This window comes from Haplochromis burtoni, unplaced genomic scaffold (genome assembly GCF_018398535.1).
Source record: "Haplochromis burtoni strain Fernald_Lab_line unplaced genomic scaffold, NCSU_Asbu1 Contig_33, whole genome shotgun sequence".
Classification (NCBI taxonomy): domain Eukaryota; kingdom Metazoa; phylum Chordata; class Actinopteri; order Cichliformes; family Cichlidae; genus Haplochromis; species Haplochromis burtoni.
The window spans coordinates 407,568-428,527 of record NW_024582394.1 but is presented as its reverse complement, the minus strand read 5'-3'; the positions used below and the strand labels follow the sequence as shown (position 1 = coordinate 428,527).

Genomic DNA, 20,960 nt, shown 5'->3' with positions numbered 1-20,960 from the left:
AGAGATAAAAGGTGACTTCAATGTTACCATCCTCTGCTACCATTATATAACAGTTATGTGTTTGGAAGAAGGGTGAAAGCTTTGTTTCGGGGAGATTTCAAAAAGGTGGGAGTTCAAAGTTAGAATGTGGCACATGCTGTGTTTCTGTGAGATCTGGGACAGTTTTCCGCTCTGTAGTTTTTGAAAGCAACTTGAGGGGAAAAGCAATCTTCACTATTTATTCTGAGAATCAAGTGACACTTGATAGCTTTACTTCTGAGCGTTCGATATAGAATTTGGACAAAAGACTTTGACGTTGTGCATCTTTTGGTGACATCAATCTAACAATGCCTCCGGTTCAAACAAACAGCTTTACAGTAAAATTAGTCACAAGAACCAACCAAGCAGCCACTGAACTAACAGGACAAATGTGTGAGAATATCAGAAAAACATGTGATCATCTATGTCACCCAGTCCTCTTTGATACATGAAGTGATGGCAACCATGGTCAGATATTAGCATAAAAAGTGTGAGAGTGGTGGTAAAAACAATTACAGAAAAAGTAAATACACAGGTGCACTTGCAGTAAACTCATTACTCCTGTTTACCTTGCAGAGTGAGCTGTTTGGACAGCTTGGTTGTGATGTCCATGCCATTCTTGAGCCAGGACAGCTGGGGGCTGGGGATGCCCTCTGCATGGCAGCGGAGGCTGGCAGTGACACCCGGCTCCCTGGCTTGGCTCTCTGGATAAACTCGGATGACAGGAGGAACTGAAAGATGGTGTAAGAGAAAAGAGACAGACAGCATACAGAAATGAATTAATGCTTCTGCATCCCTTACTGCTGTTTACATTAGAATCAGTTGAGGAGCTGAATAACCTTATTGAACAAGACGTTTTCAAGAAAACAACAAGTTCTGAACTTATGGCTCAGAATTAGCATAAACTATCAATAGGATTGAGTGCATTTGCAGCATTACCGAATGCCTTTAGATAAGGTTAATGTGCTCCACAAAGCCAAACAAATCAGATAGATAAATAAGGGAGGGAACCTCTGTTCACTTGGTAGCTATTGATTTTCTGTAACCTCCTGTCAGGAAGGAGATGAGGGGATAAAAGAAGAGAAAACAAAATGTGTACAGAAATAAAAATAAATAAATAAAAAAAGGTAAAAGCTAAATGTCGCTCTCTTCTGCAAACTGTTCCAAAAGCTGACTTGGCACATTTCTGCACACGGTGCTACTGTCATGCTGCCGTTTCACTTGTTTACCCTACCCTGAAGCAAAGACAAACAAAAATATCTCTCCGACATATTGTACTTCCAAGAACCATAAATTAACATAAATCTATAAAACACACAAATACATTAATAATATGCATTTATGCATTGGCTGAGAATTATGCCACAAATTTTGCTCTACACCCGGGGGCCAACTTGTTAGAGCCCTGCTCCACAAAACATGGAAAATATCAGAAGAATGAATTTGAATAATCCTTTATAGACGGAAGACTTCTCTGAATAGCATAACAATGATAAAACCTTTCAGAGGCATAGCAGTATGTCTGAGGAGACTCTTTCACTGGAATGGTGACTCAAACTTGGACAGTGACAATGAACTGTTTACAGAGCATCCATAAAAATACAGCATGATTCATTCCACAACAGCCTGTCACATATAAGGATGACAACCTGGCAGCAGTTAAAGTAGAGACATCAAATCTCTCCATCTTGCCATCTTGTTTTGAGCGATCCTTTTTGAGCCTCTGTGGCCCAAATCAGCACCTCCTTTTTCCCCTCTCTTTTCTGAAACAGACTTCAGAGATGTGAGCGGAGGATGGAAGCAAGACTCTTGGCAGAAGCAGAGAAGGCAGACGTGCTGTAGAGACCATTTCCTGTGGGCACTGGGTTAGAGGAAGTCTTTACTCAGCCAGGTGAGTGAAAGGACTGAAGATTACTGCCATGGCCATCTGGTAACCACAGCACTCCCGGGCTTTGGAGCTCCCGTCAACCCAACTGCCAACACACTGTCCACAGTGGGCCACAAAGGTTCTTATGGCACTCAGGTTACCTTACCAATCACAGCCACACAGACGCATCACTTATGCCAATGCCTCTTAGCAGTTACAATGATGATTGCATAGAACTCTGGGAGACAATTATTTTGTACAATCATTTGAATAAAGTTTATTACTCAGGCTTAATATCCTCACAGATGCGCACACAATCCCCCAAAAGATCTGTTTCTTTCTTTTGTGTGTGTGTGTGTGTGTGTGTGTGAGAGAGAAAGAGTTGGGGTGGGGTGAAGAGCATAAGTTTTACAATCCTCCTTGCTTATCTGTTTTTGTGCCATATGCTTACTGTAAATCACTCTGTGAGTGCCTTGTTTGGTGAAACAACTTTTTTACTCAGTAAATACAAGCTGTTTAAAAAGGAAGCTCAAATCTACACCTGTGTCCTTATATCAATCATCCTGAATACATCAACCATAAAAATCATTTTTTAAATATCACATTTTATGTGACTTTTATGTCAATTAGCACGTTACGATTGGAGTCTCACTACTACACCTCTAAAAAGCATAACAATCATATGTGATTCATATTTGGTCAGTGCTCTGGTTTATCTGACCGACGTAGGACAGTTTTCCAATTTCATTGTACTACTATACTATGTATGACTATGCAATGACAATAAAGAGTTATCTTATCTTATCTTATCGTATCTCTTTTTGCAGCCATAAACTGTTCCTATAACTCCTGCTACATTCCAATTGCACCCTGAAAGTCCTGTTCTGACCATGTGCAGTTTTACCATGAACCTCAAAACTTGAACAAAGCACAAACATCAGATTTTGTATGAAACTGACCCCATTTTTAAAATCGTCCGTGGAGACGAGTCAGCTGCAGAAAGCGTGACCATGAACATGGCTGTTATTTGTTTTCAATGTTCACAGGGCTGTTCAACGTAACTATGTACCCCACAATCAAACAGTCAATGGCAAGCTCTACGGTAATGTCCAGAAGTGCAGGAAAACAAGCTTAACTGTGACACAAACCATCATCTCAATGTGGAGCTACACCTGCAACATGTGCATGTGATGCACCTGGCAAGGAGCAAGAACGAGATATCCAACAAGCAATCCAAACAGCAGAGAGTTTGTTTATATATATATATATATATATATATATATATATTAGGGGTGCAACGATAATATATATTAGGGGTGCAACGATACTCGTATCGATATTGAACCTTTCGATACAGTGCTTTCGGTTCAGTACGCATATGTATCGAACAATACAAAATTTTTAATTTATTTTATCAACTTTTCTTCTGACGATGCTGTCTGTGTTGAGAGTTCAGTGGATCTGCGTTTGACTACTCCGCCTAGGCTGCACTGTCGAGCGCAGATCCACTGAGCGCAGTGCAAGCTAGCAAGACAGAAGCTAAGCTCGTTGCAACATGACAAATTGAACCTCCCCCACCCTCATTCAGATCTAGCCTTTGGAACTATTTTGGTCTTCATGTGAAGTATGACCCTGAAGGTAAGCGCGTCATGGACAAAAGTAAAACAGTATGTCGGATGCATTGCTCAATTACATGGTGGGAACTAGTGTGTTAGCGCAGTTTGCTCGTTAACGTGTTAACGTCGTCCAGCCCCACGCACGGGGCGATCCGCGGTAGCTCGTTAACAGAGATTTGCCGTGTTGTGGTGTTAACGTCATTTCAGGTTAACGCTGACAGCACTAGTGGGAACACAACGAATATGACTGCACATTTACTCTGACATCATCCTAGTGCAAAGACAAGCAGACAAAAACAACAAACACACATGCTACAAACTTTACCCGAGTCATTTAGACCAGCGGCCCCCAACCCCCGATGTTTAATATGCTGCTGAGAATATAGCCCAGAAGAAGCGTATAGCATAGCTTTTATTTTGGAAAGAGACATTTCTCTGTAATAAACTCTCTTTTCCAAAGATGAGTGATTTCTCGATCAGATAGATTTATTATTTTATCCCTTTGTTGTTTCAGCAACATTAAATTAAAAAACTGTACGTTTGTGTTAAAATGTATATTTATAATCCCATCTAGCATCAATGTAGAATTTAAGAGTCCAGCTTTGTAATACTTTGTAAAGTGTGTACAAACACACCTGCAGTGAGATTATAATTGACATTTTGAAATACCAAGTCATGTCTGGCATCATATTAGGTTTCAGAAGCTTGCAACCTTTATCTTTCTGAGTTATAATACTTCAGGTGGCATTTATTAAAATTCTTTTGATAAATTAATAAATAATTTTAAAATAATCATATGAAGGGGGAATGCAATACATCAAGCACACGAGAAGGATCTAATTAACCAGGTTTCTTTATGTACAGTGCTAATGTCATTGTCATATCATTGTCATTGTGAGTGTAAATTTAATCACTGTGAAGTATGAAATGATGATTTGAATAAATAGAATGGATTTTAGTATTGGAAAATGTAAATGAAGCCACTGTATTTCCTCACAGTGCTCTTGCTGTGTTTCTGACTGTTAACCTGAATTCATTGTAGTTAAATTATAAGATGTTAAATTTCTTTATAGATTTTTCTACTGGTGCATATTAGACTGAGTGGCGGGATGTATTTTTTGTGTGGAGGTGTTAAAGAAAGAGGGTCGTGACAAAAATGGCATGTTCCTGGCCCACAACAACAACCCATTAATCAACAGCTGTATAGCGCAAGCATGGATCAGCCAGGTTCCCCTGAGTATCCCATCATTAAAAACCTCTCAGGCAGTCTGACAAAGCTGTGTTAATTAGTGTGTTGGAATTAAAAGAAGAAAAAACGGATCATCAAGGCTTTTAAAAACCTAAGAAAATAACAGCTAACAGGGCTGTGGAAGGGGGCAGGTATGGATGTCTGAGGCAGGAGTTGCTCTGTGACATCCCGAGGTCACAGAAAGATGGACGACTAGATAGAAAAGCAGCTTACTATGACACAGAGTGCTTTTTATAAGTGGAGGACTTGTCACCTACAGAATCCCAAGTAGACATTAAGACTAGGCCATGGTGGTCTGGAGCCATGTCAGTTAAAGCCTTTGCCTCCAGCATTGGTAGGTTCTCGAGGAAAAAGCAATGATAGATAGATACCATTCTCATCCTCCCATCTGCAACTACCGCAGAGAAATGCAAGGGTCTAAAATGAAAGGATAAAGTGTGTTGAGACCTCTGGAGCCATGAAAGGCACAAGTCCTAACCCTGGCAACAAAAATGAAAAGTAAGAGAGGGGTGAAGAATAAAATGTGTAAATGCCTGTGAATCACAAGGTCTACCAGCATAAATTTGAAAACGACTGAGGTTTCACAGACTCCCACTCATGCCAGGATTGGGGAAGTGGATCCCACACCTCTGATTTGAAGGCATTAACGCTCAATTTTTTTTACTCATAGTGCAATAATATCACTTAGTTTCAAGCGTAAGCTCTTTAAAGTACATCACAGAAGTACAAATGCAAATGTATTCTAAATGCTGCTTGCTTGATGATGCTCTCTACTGGCCCAGACCCAACAGGATGTTTCTTGTTAATTACATTTGCAAAAATTGGGGACTTGAAGAAAATTACATTAGGCACTCAGTGGTATTTTACTGATAGCTGAAAGTAGTGCTAAAGACTGTGAAGGAAAAAGGAAAAAAATACAGTAATGTAGCTCCATCAGCTGCTTCACAAAGGTTTAGTGATGGTTTAATAAACAAATCCACACGTTAATACTGTAATTTATGCTTTTGGAAAATTAACCAATACTATCATTATTTCTGTCTCAGCTGGTATAAAATATATATGCTTAAACAGGTCAATAAAGCTGCTATAAGACTACTCAAACCAATAAAGATGTAATTTACAATCTCCATATAGTTTAATTTTATAGTCTCTGATAGACAGACATTTATTAGATTTACAGCATAACAATACCTTTATAAGCCTTAATACACCCTGAGATGTCCAGCAGAGATATTTTTTGAAATTCAAAGGTGGAGGCTTTGAGCCTTTAGAGGCCAGGCGCTCCAACTCAGGAACGAGCTGTCTGAGGAGATCAGACACAGTCGCTCTTTGTCTTATTTTAGGTTTTAAGTTTTGAGTCATCAAAGTGTGTCATATGTTTTATCTCTTTTTTGATATAATAAAGCTTTAACTCCACTTTTTTTCAACTTTACAACTATTATTCCTTTATCATTATCATCATCTTTAAGAATTAAAATAGGATTATAAATAAATTTGCATTAAAAAATACTAGCAAAAGTCGTTTTTGCTATTTTAATGTGATTTCAAAGATACCAAATATGATGTGATCACATTTTTTTAGTCTTCACTCTCAGTCTGAAACAGGTGTTGAAAAGTGGCAGCCAGGTTGTGATCAGGGTGGTCTTTTGCTAAGGCCAATACAGTATATAGAAATATCTTCTGATACTATTGAGACTGATGGAAAGTGGATAGGATGAGATTGCGCTCACATCTCATCCAATTTTTGAGTAAATTGCTTGTGTGATTTCAGAAGGTGGAACTGGTTGGCGCTTTCAGCTGTTGGTCTCTGAACTACGATCTAATCATAGCTGGTAACAACACTACAGGAGTCCAGTAGGTTACAGTCAAAGTATATTTTCAGCATGTACAGGTGCTATTACACAGTAAGTAAGAGTGGGACTAATCAGTGCTGTGAATGGGTATACAGTGGCTTGTGCAGGCAGACCAGCAGTTCCATGTGAGTGGGTCCTCTGTTGGTTTCATGGACCTAGTTCAACTAAACATCTGCGATGGGAAGGAATCACTGCCTGCCAAAATCTTTGTAACCTAGCCTAGTTTTTCCAACTTTTTTATTCATGAAGGTGCTCAGCACAACATAAATACATAATTAACTATGTAAGAGCAGGTTGAGGTTACGTAAGGCTGAAAATTCCCCCCATGCATGAATTGTTAAGATTTGTATCCAAATTATTTTGGGATATTTTACTTGAGAACGTTGATACACTGTCTTCCAGTTTTCCTTATATTATTCCAATATGCATTTGTGAACATATGATGCAAAATGTTTCATTGTGCTATATCTAAAAATTCCCAAATCCTGAGCTGGATCAACTGCATCTGGGCTGCAGATGTTTAGGTTTTGTCTTTTCGAAAAGTTATCGTTTAAAAAGAGATTTAGTGTTTATTCTTGGTCGTGGAAACCTTGACTTTGTGGCAATGGTTTCAAATTCCAAACAGCTTCTAAAGGATGTTTGCAATAAAATTACATGTGCTGTAGTGCAGTACTTAAATAACATTTGAAAACACTGCATACTGTGACTTTGCAGCGTTGTGTCAGATTTCTAATACCAAAGTTTCTGAGGATATATCAGTATGAATAAGTATTGATAAAAATGGGATTTCTACCTGTCATAAGTCATATTTAGCAATGGGGGATATCAGCTCTCACCTCTTCTTTAGACCAGAAAAGCTATTCAAATAGCAGAGCAGTGCATTTCCTCTTGCAAATTACACTTTCAAATATACAGCTTATGCATCAAGACTGCAAAAATCTGTCTGCTGTCTATCATTTACAGCCTACAGTTGTTACTCTGAGCTAAAAAGCAGGTGTGCGGGGCTAAAACCTGCGTAGGAGGTGCCAAGTTCTATCAATGTTGCCATAATTCCCAGTGGCTGCCCACAGAGCCCAATAAAGGTCACTGCTTAGTTAAAGGCCTATTATTTGAGAAAAAGCTCATGTCAGTGAATTCCCCATGTGACTGTACGAATGTGTGGGAGAAAGCCCATCCTGCCCTACGGTCACTGGTAGCGTTCGATAAGTCCACCAAGTTATTTAATTCCCACCTGAGGTAGAATGAATTAATTAAAATGTGGTGAGCCAACCGTGCACATCTATTAAATTAGAAAAAAAGAGGGAAAGCTTTGTGCGGTGTTGGATAAGAGCAAATTGAAATGTTGAATTGTGGCACTGCAATAACTGAAAGTCATACTTAATGTATGTAATTAAGTTCAAAACAAATTTAGCTAATATTATTGGGAGAATTGGGATAATTGTTAGTTTAGGAGAAGCACTGTTTGCTACGAATAGCAATTAACTACAAAGTGTGTTTGTGCATGTGTGTATGTGTGTGTGGGTTTTTATGAGTTTAATGGGTGAAACTTTTAAACTAATATAATAATTTAAAGTAAAGTATTACAGCGCATTCCTTTACAGTTTAATAAGTGCCCAGGGGACTATTTTTGCATGTTGTACCCAGTTTTCTCCCAGTGTTACCATTCCAGCAAAACACCAAAGATACCTGAAAAGAGGAGTTCCCCTGATAAAAAGAGTAAAGGCATGAGCGCATATGTAGCTTCGAGCTTTTGGCTTTAAAATTGTCGTCAGGAATAATTGGATGTTCTTTTTTTTTTTTTTTTAAATTGACATAGAAACACAGTATGCGACATTACGTGATGGCAGAGCGTCAGCATCCTTTGTCTATTTTTTTTTCTTTTTCTTTTTTTTTTTTTTTAAGAATTAATGAGAGAAAGAGGGGGAGAGAAAGAAAGAAAACCAAAGGGGGGAAGAGACGGTGAGAAGGGGGGGGAGAGAGAGAGAAAAAAAAAAAAGAAAAAAAAACAAAAAACTCCTGGGTCACCTGTATGGAGAAAAAAAAAAAACAAAAAACAAACAGAGGAGACAGCAAACAACAAAGAGCAACATAATAATAGAGAAAACAAAGCACCATCACAATAAACTAGCTAGTCATAGATATCAATAGTTACTAAATAATAAACGATATTGTGCAGCACGCAAGATAGACAGCCACAGTGTGCTTTGAGGCAGCAGCCAAGAAAGCTTTAGTCCGCGTCTGTGAATACCCATGTGTACACCTGTGTGCGTACCTGTGTGGATCAGCATGCTTGCATTCCAAAGGTTTCTCCATGTAATGATCTGCTAGGGAGTGTGGGGGGGCCACAGCCCCGTCCTCCAGGGTGTGAAGCGGGTATGGAGGAGATCAAAACTCCAGACATCCAGAGGCCCCCAGAACATAATTGGATGTTCTTACAAAGCAACAGGCAATGATACCAGGTGTGCCATCTGATTGCTCAATTCCATCAATTAGGCTCTGTGTCCACACACATTGGATTTTGCATCGGACCCATTTTTTTAGAGCACTTCTACACACTTGAGTGTTTATTCTTTTCTGGTTACAAAACATTCACGTCTTGAGTATGGCCATGTTCCTAAAATCACACTTTTCAACTCAGAGTGCCAAGAGTGCAGTGAGCTGTGCACTGGAAATGCTGAGCTTCCAAGGATTTGTACGGAACAGAAAAATAAATGCTGCCGATGCAAAAGATCGTTATGGTGACAATGTTACGTCTATTGTACTTATTATTTAAATGAATAGTTAAAACAGTGTTACAGTATCAATATCTTCTCTAGTGCAACAATTAATATTTGTTGACCGCCATCATTTCAATCTGGAGGACAAGATGAAGAAATTTATTCAGTAGGACTCAGAATCATTCTTGTGGAGCGTAAACAAAATTTCTGCTTAAGAAAATCTCATTATACATTTGAAATACTAGTAATGGTTAAAATGTCTCTTTTTTGTTTAAATTATGCGTGTAGAGTGATTTTCTCTCTTTCTTTAAAAAAAGAAAGAGAATATCAGAGTTGTATTTTGTTTTAAATGTAGCTTTAAATGAAATTAACACAATTTATTTGATGTTGAGAGCACTGGGTGTTTCTGAAGACACAACTGCTGTTTGTTAGCTGTTACTTTCTGACACCTTTGTTTGTTGCCAATGATTATGTCAGCTGAAAGCCTGACAATATGCTTTGACAGTATAGCTACTCTGATAGAGTGATATTTAATGACACAAAATGTAACTTAAAGACTTTTGACAAAGCCTGCCTTCTCTCACAGTAAATCCAGCTCTTTCACCAGAGTCCCCAAAACAACAGAAAGTGTACACTCATCCTTTCGAAAATCCCTCTCTCACACAGTCCATCAATGCATATGCACGTACTTGATTCCTGCGTGCAAATCACCATTTTCTTTGCCCAGACATTCGTGAAAACGAAAAGAGCGAGGCAAGCAGGGGGATTTTTCCACTCAAAACTCAATTCAGACAAGATGTGAGAAAAGTTGCATTCTGATGTGTTTCTGAGAGTGTCAGGAGAGCCACTGCCAGGAGAATGCGACACAGCAGGGCTGACAGCTCCATCATAAAGCTCCCCAGCCAGTCGTCAATCACTCAGCAAGGCTCCCGTCGGCCATGGCGCTGCAGAAGATGAGCAGGCATGCAGAGACACACATACACAAACAAGCGTGGAGCACACAAACACCATGGCAGGAGACCACTTCACCATCACACGACTGGGAGATTTCCAACTAAGCCTGGCAGTCTTGGTACAGAACTTCAGTCAAATTGAACTTGTGGCTCATGCTATTAAATACACACAGACACACACACTCTTAATAGCACACATGAGCCTCTGTACATCTCCCTATGACACCGACTCATACACCAACTTGAAATACTGTCCACACACATCCACAGCCACACACCAGGACAAATATGCACACCACGATGAAAGCTTTCTCTCTCGGTTGTGATTACTCTTTCACCTGCATGCCTCCCATCGATATGTGGAAGTAATCATGCTCAGAAAACAGTTTGGTCCAGAGCCTGAATCCAGTGCACTATGTGAAAAATCACAAAGCGATTGAAAAAGTCCTTTCCAAGGGTAAAACAAAAGTAAGACTGCTAGGAGTGTTATTAAAAAAAAGATCTGGAATGGAAATTAAGTATAATGGATCTCTAAGGAATACCACGATGCTGTGTTTATATACTTTTTCTTTTCTGTCTCAAAAACAGTAATGAGTGTACGTGTGCACAGGGGCTGGGCTACTTTTTCCTCATTCATTGTGTGTTTTCTATCTGATTCATTATTTACAACAAGGAATTTAAATAATACAATTTAAATGAGGGAAATTTGGTCCACAGGGCACCTGCTGAACATAACAATAGAAAGCAAAAACAAAGAAACTAAAAAAGAACAGATGTTTTGGGTTTTCTTTTTTTCTGTGGAAAGATACAACTAGAGTTATAATAGTTGTAATAGTTCGTTGATTATAAATTCAGTTCTAGTAAAATGCAAATAGCTGATATGAATGACACCTGTTTTGCTATTTTATTTCTGTCATTTGTACCAGAAGCTTTTATTTTGAAAGAAAAAATACTTAAAAGAAACACTGAACAGTCATGTCTCAGCCCAAGATACTTAAAGTTAGGCTCGTGGGACATTTTAAACAGCCTTGGACCAGCTTGTTCCAGCCATCATTATCATAGATTTAGTGTTCAGAAATGTCACAGATAACTAAATGTGTAAGTTTATAACTTAACTTGTTCAGCGTGTGCATTTTTTCTGTACAGCTCTCATATGCTGTCTCACTAAGTTCACTAAAAGTTTGAGGTATGGCAACATCCATACATCCAGTGTCAGCTAAGAAACAAGCATATTTAAACTGTATATGGCTCAAAGTTATTGAATGCACCATAACAGTCTTAAGCCTTTAAAAAGATGTCCACATATCAATTTGTTATATTACAGTAGCTATTTCCTTTTTGATTAAAGGTCTATGGTTTATGTGTTTTATGTACCCACAATAAAAACATCCGTGTAATTATATAGATTTAAGAACTACGACTAAATGTCCAACATGTACAGGGAGTGCAGAATTATTAGGCAAATGAGTATTTTGTCCACATCATCCTCTTCATGCATGTTGTCTTACTCCAAGCTGTATAGGCTCGAAAGCCTACTACCAATTAAGCATATTAGGTGATGCGCATCTCTGTAATGAGAAGGGGTGTGGTCTAATGACATCAACACCCTATATCAGGTGTGCATAATTATTAGGCAACGTCCTTTCCTTTGGCAAAATGGGTCAAAAGAAGGACTTGACAGGCTCAGAAAAGTCAAAAATAGTGAGATATCTTGCAGAGGGATGCAGCAGTCTCAAAATTGCAAAGCTTCTGAAGCGTGATCATCGAACAATCAAGCGTTTCATTCAAAATAGTCAACAGGGTCGCAAGAAGCGTGTGGAAAAACCAAGGCGCAAAATAACTGCCCATGAACTGAGAAAAGTCAAGCGTGCAGCTGCCAAGATGCCACTTGCCACCAGTTTGGCCATATTTCAGAGCTGCAACATCACTGGAGTGCCCAAAAGCACAAGGTGTGCAATACTCAGAGACATGGCCAAGGTAAGAAAGGCTGAAAGACGACCACCACTGAACAAGACACACAAGCTGAAACGTCAAGACTGGGCCAAGAAATATCTCAAGACTGGTTTTTCTAAGGTTTTATGGACTGATGAAATGAGAGTGAGTCTTGATGGGCCAGATGGATGGGCCCGTGGCTGGATTGGTAAAGGGCAGAGAGCTCCAGTCCGACTCAGACGCCAGCAAGGTGGAGGTGGAGTACTGGTTTGGGCTGGTATCATCAAAGATGAGCTTGTGGGGCCTTTTCGGGTTGAGGATGGAGTCAAGCTCAACTCCCAGTCCTACTGCCAGTTTCTGGAAGACACCTTCTTCAAGCAGTGGTACAGGAAGAAGTCTGCATCCTTCAAGAAAAACATGATTTTCATGCAGGACAATGCTCCATCACACGCGTCCAAGTACTCCACAGCGTGGCTGGCAAGAAAGGGTATAAAAGAAGAAAAACTAATGACATGGCCTCCTTGTTCACCTGATCTGAACCCCATTGAGAACCTGTGGTCCATCATCAAATGTGAGATTTACAAGGAGGGAAAACAGTACACCTCTCTGAACAGTGTCTGGGAGGCTGTGGTTGCTGCTGCACGCAATGTTGATGGTGAACAGATCAAAACACTGACAGAATCCATGGATGGCAGGCTTTTGAGTGTCCTTGCAAAGAAAGGTGGCTATATTGGTCGCTGATTTGTTTTTGTTTTGTTTTTGAATGTCAGAAATGTATATTTGTGAATGTGGAGATGTTATATTGGTTTCACTGGTAAAAATAAATAATTGAAATGGGTATATATTTGTTTTTTGTTAAGTTGCCTAATAATTATGCACAGTAATAGTCACCTGCACACACAGATATCCCCCTAAAATAGCTAAAACTAAAAACAAACTAAAAACTACTTCCAAAAACATTCAGCTTTGATATTAACGAGTTTTTTTGGTTCATTGAGAACATGGTTGTTGTTCAATAATAAAATTATTCCTCAAAAATACAACTTGCCTAATAATTCTGCACTCCCTGTATAGTTCTTGGCCAAATTATTGCAGAAAAGACAAAAGACTCACACAACACTCTGGTATACACGAAATAGCTCATTTTTCCTAACTACACTCTCTCTCTCTCTGATATTTTGTGCATCTGGTTACTTGTATCCGTTTGGCAGAACCATAACTTCTACAAGTAAAAACCCCCTAAAACACCCAACCAGACACTCCAAATCTACACGTCTGTACACTCTTTCTGAACTGCTCTTCAGCACCTACGCACAGCAACACTCAGACCCTTTTCTCTCATCAAAATCCAGCAGTGTGTGGGCAACCCACTGGTTCTCTAGGAAAAACTCCAACACAGCAGCATTCAGCTAGGGGCTTGTAAGTATTCACACATCCAAAGAGCAACAGCGGAAAAACAGACAGTCCAGTTTCAGTCAAGGTTTATGCTTCCTGAGCTTCTACATAGGTAAGCTCTCATGGGTTAAGCTCCACCTCTAGCTCTATTTCTCAGAAATATGACTTCTTTCAGGCCCCGAGGGGCTATTTTGGAACAAGGGATTAGCGCACCAAGATTCACACCACACCTACCACCTATAGCTAAACTCAGGGTTCATAACAAGACCCCATGGGTATATGTTAGGTTCAGCAGGTCTCTGAATCCCCATTAGTGCGCCCTCCCTTTCGTACCATACACCCTACCATGAGCTCTTAACCCCCAACAACATGACTTCCAGGGGTCACAGGGCACATAAACAACAATGTTAGATGGTATCATCAATTCATTCTTGGATAAAAGTAAAAACCATTCATACACAAAATGCACATGCCAACTTTTGACAAAAGATACTACCTTTCACATTTAACACTACATATGTTTTGAAATTATTTTTTTTCCAGAATGAAAGCAGCTTTGTAGAGAGGGAAACAAAATGTATTTTTCCAGGAGGAAAATTGGTTGGTGTATTTGACGATTCAACCAAGACTTTCATTAATTTACCCCAAACAACAATTTGTTTTCTGCTTAAGTGCCTGGGAGAGTGGGCAAACTTTGCAGCCACAGTATAAATGAGATTCAGCTCTATTGATTCATGTGGGTAAAGTGGGGTCACCGCAAAACAGAAAGAAAGGAAGACAAAAAAAAAAGGGCCTGCACAACAGAGTTCCAACAACAAATAATCACGACAAAATAAACACCTCGAGGATAATAGTGTACACTGAAGATAGCATTGCAGTATCTTCATTAAGATGGGGTGAACAATAGGAGGCAGCTAGCTGTCAATAAAAGCATGCAGACAATAGATGAGATGCTTGTATAAAATCCATGAGGGACATTTTGATGAGTCAGTTTGTGTGGGTAAAAAGGGATCAAAACCAAAACTTCTTAATGATCTTCCACACTTTGCACTCAGCTTACAATATAGAAACCTCTCTGCTCTCAGACGTCTTCACTGGGAAATCAAAAAGTTCCCCTAAATGTGCGTCCAGTCTAAATTTCATTAGTTGCTCAGAATAAAACTCTAAATGTATATCTTGCCATTCTCTTGCGGCCCCAAGAGTGATGGACAGCATTCTGAATCTACTTCTCCAGGATTACCCTATTTCAGCTGTTTTTTAATTGAGTTTTAGAAAAGCTCAGTAGCCATGGCAGGATGATAGCAGGTCCTCTGAGGCTTCACCCAGACTAAGCATGTGAAACTCATAGTCTTCAGTAAAAAGGTCATGTGGAAGTTAGAGTATTAATTACAACCAAAAGTCACCGGCCTCATGAGGGTCCCCATTTTCCATATACACAATACTGGGTTTATTAGGGCCTGTGTTTCTTTGCAATTAACCTCAAAGTAATCTTTTAGAAGAATGATAATGAGCCGAGTGTCTGTCAAAAGTAATGAAGATCTTGAGCTTTTCGCACTGACACATTGTGATTTTTTTTTTTAATACATTCAGCTCATTAGGAGCAGTATGGAAGAAAAGTGTCTCATTCACACAAACTTGCCCTCTTCACCTTTGTCCTCTCTTTACTGCTCCTGTGTCAGTCTTTGCACTGTTATTCCCTGTACTGACTCTCCCAAACCAATTAGTAAAAAGTAGATAATATACTGAACTGGTATTATTTCTAAATGAAAGTGAGGTTACATTGACTAGTGCACAAATAAAAGGAGAATACTCTGAAAAGGGTGGCAGTGCACAAAATAATAAAAAATAAATCTGTGAGAATGAAACGATCAGTTAGCCAAGCATGGCCCTACAGCCATTCAGTATTTCACTGGACCTGAACATGTAAATCCTCCACCGAGGTGGGGCAATCTATCAAGAGTAACGCTGCAAAGAGATATGTAGTGGAGCTCAGGACTCCACATAATGACACCTGCTGGACTGAACAATGATTTTATTTTAAAATGCTTTCTCTGAACAAGTTTAACCCTCTCGAGGCAGGCGTTGCCGATTTGCAACAGTTAAAAACTAACAGCCTGATTACCCCACATACACATTTTATGAGTTTTTTTACTCAGAAGTACCACTGCAGGACTTGGTTGTGCATTAGCAACAAAAAGTTTAATTTGAGCCCGAGAGGGTTAAAAACATAGCAACAGAGCGTACATAACAGAGCCTTGACCATCAGTAACTGTCATTAGAATTATACCACCTCGCTTCATTTTATCATTGTCACGATTCAAGAAGGCTGCTCTGACTTTACTCATTTGTGTGGAATCCTGGGTACTGGGGCTTCTAGTCTGTTCTTTACTCAACTTCCACTTTCCCACACTGCCAAAATTAATTCCGTCATCACTCTGGTCCAGTTGTTTTTTGGGTTTTTTTTTTTGCCAGCCTTCTGTGAACCAATCAGCACTTTCTTTTATTTGCACCTGCAGCAATATGCAGCTGCTCTGACTTTGCATACAATATGCACCATCCTGGGTGGATTGTACTCAGTTAACATAAAAGTAGTCTGGTTTTGCATTCTCTGCCACTTGGGAGACTAATCAGCTGATGCGGATTTTTCTTCACAATCAATTACTAATTTTCACATTCAAAAAGCTACACTTCTATTCTATTACATAATAATAATTTTTCTATCAGGATACTATGTGACACCTGCCAACATTTAGTACATAAATGACATGACCTTCATTTTCTTTAATTTATGATGAAGGCCACTTATTTGAAACATTAGCATGCTTATCGAAATCATGAGAATTCCTTGAAGGAATAAAAATGTGTCAACTTTTCCTTAAATTTTATGTACTACTTTTCTTGTTGACACAATATTTAAAAAACGTGACTTTAGTTTAGCACCATCAAAAAGCCGGTACTATCATCACTACAGGGTTTCCCTGAATATGAAATATGGCTTTTATTTCGCTTTAAGTGGGGATTAATTTACTCAAGCCCAAACACTTTTTTTCTGTATGAAATGACCAAAAGTTGCAGAAAAATACATAAACATCAAAAGACAGGAAACATAGACTCTTTGCCTTAAATATACTTGAACCAGTTGTGCTTAGGTGTACAGTCACCCCCAAAGGCCCATTGTGAGCCAAGAAAAGCCTTGTATGAGGAACACACCTGTTTCAAAGATTTATTTTTGAGAATAGACTTATAAGTCTAGCAGAGGCAGACAGAGATCTCACTAGAGTATAAACTGGATTTTAGCATTCAGTCTTTTGGACTTTTATTTGAGTGAAATGACAAAAAAAATTACAAATACACAATAACTGATTTGCATGGCCACTCGGAGGCTGCAGGAAAAAGCTATAAATGCAACAGACATCTAATGAACTCATTACTGGATAAGGCAGACTTGTTTGCAAACAGTTGCTTATTTACTCATGTTAGGCATTACACCAAGAAGTAAGAAGTAAGAATGTCTTAGAATTGTAATTCTGATCAATAGTTAAATATTAATTCTAGCACTGTTTGCTGGACTGACTTCTCCTCTGGGAAGTGTCTGAATCTTTAGCTGTTCAATGCCGCCACCAGGTAGTTGCTGTTTGCTTTTTAGTCCTGAGCATATAGTGCAAACCAACTTTTAGAGAAATCGCTCAGGCTGCTAAACAATAAGATAAAAAGCTAGCTCTTTCAGTCTGCCACAGTTTTTTCCTATCAATTGGTATTAGTGTGACTACATCTTAAGACTACATTTTACTTTTGGGATAATGCACTCATGCGGTATGAAAAACATCTGCCTTATGTTATCCTGCCATTAATTACGGAGCAAAAAGTTTTGAGATATTATAAATTTATAGAACCAGCTAAGAAAAAAAGCCCCACCACAGCAGAACCTGGCATGTAGTTTTAAGCAGTAGGTATGGTGACAACTATTCCTGAGTGCAACATGATATTTTACCACTTACCCGTTTACTTACAGTCTCCATTAATAAAGAGTGCCCTACACAATGATTGTTTTGAAGTGATTTTGCAGAGGGACATTTTTCTAAAGGACGACTGTTCCAGGAAGAAATACTTAGAAAAAAAAGACAATTTTCTCAGAAATGAATTTCTACTTTTCTACTCTTTAGAGGCTGTTTTAAAAGCCCATTATTGGCTCTAAATGCACCGCTACAGTCAAGTCCACAAGTCCATTTTTGGACAATGATTTTTGTAATTTTGATTTGTACAACACTGCAGTGGATTTTAACTCAAACAATGAACATGTGATTGAATAAGAGACTTTCAGTTTTAATTCAAGTTATTAAAAAAATTATTCCTCTAGGAATTATACTTATTTTTACACATAGCCTCCCATTTTCAGAGGCTCAAAAATAGTTAGACAACTGACTGACAATCAGATTCCTAGCCAGGTACAACCTGTTCCCTTGTTATTTCACGACAAATTAATCTCTCAACATAAAGAAATGTTGATGCAAGAAAAACGCCTTCACAAAATCTAATCAAGTCAAGAACACACTCAGGGAGGTGTATCATTGTCAAGGCCTTCATGAATGCAATTGCAGAGGGTTTACCAAGAGGTGCAAACCACTGGTTACACTCAACAAAAAGGCCAGATTAGAACAGCTCATGATCTAACCTACCCCTAAACCCAAACCGTAACCCTAACCTTCCCCAGCATAATAGAGGTAGTATTATGGCATAGCTTAATGTCATATGTCATGGCTGCAACTGGAACTGGATCACTAGTGTTTATTGATGATGCGACTGGTGACAGAAAAAGGATGATTAATTCTCAAGTGTGCAGGGCTCTTTGCTTAGATTCAGCCGAAAGCTGCAAAACTGATTAGACGGCACTTGACTGTGCAAATGAATAACGACCCAAAGCATAGTGGAAAAGGAACCCAGGAGTTTTTCAAGGAAATTCCCCTTGAGTTTGAGCTGAGAGTCTGCACTTGAATCACATCTCTGTTCTTTGATTTAAAATCCACGGTGGTCGCGTACAGAGAAAAAAAAACAAGACAAACCCCCCCCCAAAAAACACAAAAATGTTTGACTGTTCAAATACTTATGGTCATGACTTTTTAAGAGCAATATAAACAAAGACTGGATACAACCACAAATGTGACAAGGGACTGTGGGGACAAATACAAAGATTATAATGACCATTGTGAGATCATAACAAAACTCTAAATGTTAACAGTAAATGTAAATTTGCCTTAAACCTGGCAAGAATGTGTTTTTTCCACTTTGTTACTATTATTTACCAAATATCGATTTTCAGATGAAATCTTAGCATTAAACAGGGGCTATTGTTTTACAAATAGTGTGACAAATGTATGTGTAAGCCTCTTACCGTTCACTTGAAGAGTGTGGGTCTGAAACAGTTTTTCATATCCATCAGCATAACAGGTGTAGTTGCCCATGTGGGTAGTGGTGACCTTGGTGAAGTACAGTGAACCGTCATCCCCAAAATCCTGCCACACATAGAAGGAAAATAAATAAATAACAGCTTTTATCACTTACAGAAAGCTACCAGAAGCAGCAGGTTTGGCTTTAGGCATTGAGAGCTTGAAATGAATCGTGTCAGTTGAAATGCAACAAGCCTGTGGCGTGCAGATGAGAATCGTTTATAGAACAGGAAATTAAAACTACCACATGACAACCAAAAAGGCACATTGCTGAGCTAATGGCCATCAATCTAAGTCAAAAGTTGAAGCCATTTTGTCCCACAGAACACAGTTAAGAAGAATTGTTTTCAGTTTTTCCAATCAATGGCAAGAAATCTGATGGAAAGGAGCTGAGGTGACAGATGATTATTGTAGAAATTACACATCCATCCATCGGTGGTGCGGCTATATCAGATGTCATAGGGTAAGAAGTACACCCTGAACAGGTTATTCACGTTCACATCTACAGTCAATTTAGAATCACAAATTAACCTAACCTCGTGCATATCTGTGGACTGTGGGAGCTAGAGTACCTCCCACTGATAAATGCAATTTCCACACAGAGTGGATTCAAACCCACAAAAATTACAGTGTTTCACAAACAAAAACAATGAAATATTAAAAATAACAAAAGATACTCATTTGAAATGTAACTGACCTTGAAAAAGGCAAAACATTGACACTTTGTGTCCATGCATGTTCCACAAATACACAAAGCAATGCTCATGTGGTTTATTTCAAGCGAAACAAAACCAAAACCAATCTATGAAAGCCAACTGAAACATGATTAATTCATGCTGTGTTGTGGTTATTAAGCCAGAGAACAGGAAAAGAAAATGGTGCCGAACATGGAAGCAAAGCAGGCAGAGGAATAAATTGTTCAAGCTGCAGCACAGAAAGAAGCCCCCAAAGCTAATGAGCCCATTGATGGTGTGCTGGCAAAGAGTGAATGTCTGCCCTCTTGGTAAGATCACACTGCAATAAAAAGTCATCTTCACAAGTTACTATAATACATTTTGGTACTACGTTGAGCCCTGGAGTAATATAATAATCTACTCCTAAAAATTAATTAAAGAGGTGTTCTTTTTCTGCATTGGATTCGTATAAAGTAATAAAAAGACTTCTTCTGCTTGAAAGAAAAGTAAAAGTGTTTTTCTTGTTTTTACAACCCTAAAGGAGAAAGAAATTTAGTAGTTTACTTTTGACCTAAACATGCTAATAATGCTAATGCACAGGAAGTTACCTGGGATATTATGGTTGACTATTATTTATTTATTTCCTATTTATTGACTCATTCATTAGTATTAGTGTAACTATTTATTGTGTTTGGCAATTTCACTCTTGAATTCCAAGTTGTTGACACAGTTTTTTAAGGTAGTAACTATTAAAAAGAAGACATTAATATTTAGAATCTGCTTCTATATTTGAGAGAAAAAAATAAACGTACATTGAATTATATAACAACACTCCTTTAAGCGTATCATCTAAATCAAGCGAATACATTATAAATCTTCTGGGACTACTTAAATAAGTGCTTGTTCTTACAATAACACTGTGTTGCACAGTGGCTTTTCAGAAATGAGCGTGCTGCGGCACTTTGCCTTCATTAGAGTTTTCACCATTGCCATCTAACTTGATGAGGGCCAAATGCCAAAACGTGTTCACTTCTGATTGCTGCTACGCTTAAAAAAAATCATTCAGATATCTTTTAGCAGTGTGAACATTTGCTCTTAAGGATATCCTTGATTCTGCTTCAGTGCTTCTGGTTTATTATACCTGAACACAGCATTGTCAAGACTCAGCCTTAATTACAACCCTCTATCAGAAGAGTTCATAAGAAGAAAAGTACCTTTTCTCATTAAATAGCTTTTAACATT

At 38.6% G+C, this 20,960-nt stretch overlaps 1 protein-coding gene across 3 annotated transcripts in view; it reads right to left on the bottom strand.

Annotated features, from left to right (window-relative positions):
* Nucleotides 1-20,960, bottom strand: part of fstl5 (follistatin-like 5) — a 196,811-nt gene that overhangs the window by 40,526 nt on the left and 135,325 nt on the right. For all 3 annotated transcript variants that reach the window (XM_005919390.2, XM_014332737.2, XM_005919391.2), the window contains 2 exons: nt 18,990-19,110; nt 588-749 (listed from right to left, as the gene is read on the bottom strand). In XM_005919390.2, the coding sequence (XP_005919452.1) occupies nt 588-749; nt 18,990-19,110 (283 nt within the window). The remainder of the gene's footprint in view (nt 1-587; nt 750-18,989; nt 19,111-20,960) is intronic.